Source organism: Alnus glutinosa, chromosome 10 (genome assembly GCF_958979055.1).
Source record: "Alnus glutinosa chromosome 10, dhAlnGlut1.1, whole genome shotgun sequence".
NCBI classification, from domain to species: Eukaryota; Viridiplantae; Streptophyta; class Magnoliopsida; order Fagales; family Betulaceae; genus Alnus; species Alnus glutinosa.
The window spans coordinates 23712403-23715130 of record NC_084895.1 but is presented as its reverse complement, the minus strand read 5'-3'; the positions used below and the strand labels follow the sequence as shown (position 1 = coordinate 23715130).

At 32.5% G+C, this 2728-nt stretch overlaps 1 protein-coding gene across 1 annotated transcript; it reads left to right on the top strand.

Annotated features, from left to right (window-relative positions):
• The first annotated feature begins 1263 nt into the window (after window positions 1–1263).
• On the top strand, window positions 1264–2197 carry LOC133879225 (E3 ubiquitin-protein ligase PUB23-like). The gene is made up of 2 exons (XM_062317756.1): window positions 1264–1283; window positions 1496–2197. The coding sequence occupies exons 1-2, from the start codon at window positions 1264–1266 to the stop codon at window positions 2058–2060; spliced, it is 585 nt and encodes a 194-aa protein (XP_062173740.1). The 3' UTR covers window positions 2061–2197.
• The last annotated feature ends 531 nt before the right edge of the window (window positions 2198–2728 follow it).

Here is a 2728-nt window from a genome sequence, read left to right as displayed (position 1 = left end):
TATATATATATATATATATATATATACACACATAAGAACAAACCCTTCCCTCCTCTTTCTTTAACATTTTACTTTGGTTTTTCAAGAACTTCTCTAGCAGGTTAGGTTGCTTAATTAGCAAGTTGAAGTTAATATTAGATAGTGTTTAATTAGGCTAGCTAATTAAGTGGGTCAACATCTGTGTTTTGTAATGTGATTGTGACTGGTAATTATGTCAACGGGTATCTTAGTTGAACCATATATATATATATATATGGTTCAACTAAGATATATATATATATATATATATATATATATATATATCAAAGCATCGGCTGACAATGGACGCTTATAGATTCAACATTAGTTCTAGTGTTATACAAACAAATTAAGATTTGACGGCTACATATGTATTTCTTGTCTCATTTGCGTTAATAATCAAAAGAACAATGTCATTGAATTTAATTAGGGCACGATTAATAAAAAGGCTAACTCAATGGAAAGAGCAACGTGCTTCTAAGACAGTCGTTGCTACATGAAGTGGCGGAGCCGGGAAGATTTTGGGTCGGGGGGTCAAGATTTTTTTTATTTTCTTTTATGAATTTAAAAAACTAAAGTTGAAAAAAAATATTAATATATATATATATATATATAACTAACACAATAAATAAATAATTCAGCAAAATTTAATTATTTTTTAAAACATATAAATTTAACTTAAAATTTATTTTGTCACGCCTTACGTTAATTAATTTAGTTGTTCTAAGCCACTCTTCATACATTGAGATTGCTGCATGATTTTTTTATTGTTGATAGTCTTAAATATATCATTCTCAAATAATTACAATTATATATTTTTATATAATTAAGATATCAAACGAAAATTATATATATTCACAAAAAATTAAATATGAAAACAATTATGAAAAACAAAAGCAATCCAAATTTTAAAAATAATAATAATAATTTAAAAGAGCAAATGAGAGAAGAACAATTTTTTTTTTTTTTTGGGGGGGGGGGGGGGGAAATTCGGTGCCTTCGTTGCCTTGTCACTTTTTTGTTTCACAAATGAGAGAAGAACAAATTTTAAAAAGAAAGGTCATGTCTTGATAGTCTTATTAAAGCATTCCTAGTAGTCTCGCTAAATTTTACTCACCAAAATAACTAAAAATTATTTTTCTCTATTCTAGTAAGTCACTTTTTTAAAGTTTTTCCAGCAACCTCACCATTTTAACTATTTACTATCACTATTTCCCTTCGACCAAACTCTACCTTTGCTCTCCGATGGCTCCGTCCCATTTACGGTGAGCTTTCTTCACAATTCCCACCTCAAAATCCCTTTTTAATTTTCGTTACTCTGTACCCAAGTTTCTCTCTTTGGTGCCTAATAACGAAATTAACACAGGAAAAGAATCAAATAACAGAAGAAAAATGACTTCAATTTTGAACTATAACCAAATCTTTTATACTATCCGAAATGTATAAAAAATCTACAAATCTTTTTATGTACTAAAAGATGGCAAAAAAATGGATACGATTGGAATTTTGTTATTCAAGGTGTAGATTTCTTCAAGTCTTTGTTAGAGATGGTTTCTGATGAGATATGCACCAAGGCAAGCTCATGTGCCTTGGAAGTTCTAATAGAAATACCTGGATCTTCAAAGAAATGCCGGTTACGGGCGATCGAGGCTGGCGCCGTTTGCGTCCTCGTTGAGCTTCAGCCGGACTCGAACCGACCGATATGTGAAAAAGTTTTGCTGCTGATAAAATTGCTATGTGAATGTGCCGAAGGTAGGCTGGCGTTGGTGGAGCATGGCATGGGCATAGCGGCGATCTCCAAGAGAATGCTGCATGTCTCCATCACGGCAACAAAGATGGTGGTGAAGATTTTGTGGGTGATCATGATTTGTAGCTTTCACCCTACAGAAAGGGTGTTGGAGGAAATGCTGGTTTATGGATCGGTGAAGAAGCTTTTGGTGTTGTTGCATATAGATGGCCGGTCTTCAACCAAGGATAAAGCGATAAAGATGATCAAGTTGCATGGGAATTCATGGAAGCGATACCCTTCCCTTGTGAATTGAAGGAATATATGGCCTTTAATTTGTGAGTAATTCTTGCTAAAAAAAGATTACAGAAATTTGATCATTAAAAGATGAAAATTAGAAAATTTTATAATATGATCTTCTCCAGAAAGTTTGAGTGAGTAAAATGTATACCGCTGGTGTTTTCGATTTTTATCTTGTTAATTATTATATTTATCTTTTGCAATGATCATCATTATTGTGCTTGGACTTTTCTATTAATTGGGTAATCGTATGTGGGAGTGTTTCTTGTGAGAGGTACCTTACATTCAGATTTATTTGTGTTCTATTTTCTTGATTAATGAATTACGAGTACCCTTTGTGCCATTCATGATTGTAATTATGATATACAATATATATGAAGGTGGTTAGCATCATTGATTCATTGATTAATTTATCCCCCAGTTACAAACCCTTAATTAACCACTTTCCTTTTCCCTACATCGTTTTAGACCCCCTCTCTATCTCCCCTACGTGAAAAACGACGTAGACGGACCTTTGAGATTTAACGTTTTCCATGGGATAAAAGGCTCAAGGTCCTCGTGAAGTTCATTGAGGGTCCGTTTGGGTTTACGATTTCAAAAAGTACGATTTAAAAATAACGATTTTAAAATGTGCGATTTAAAAAAATAATTTTTAAAAACGCAGTTAAGCGTTAGGTAAAATTG

What these genes read in the sequence shown, in the direction of transcription:
- LOC133879225 (XM_062317756.1), top strand. Translation starts at nt 1,264, where the DNA reads ATGGCTCCGTCCCATTTACG. An exon ending in ATGGCTCCGTCCCATTTACG is followed by an intron (nt 1,284 to 1,495) that starts GTGAGCTTTCTT and finishes ATGTACTAAAAG; the next exon opens with ATGGCAAAAAAATGGATACG.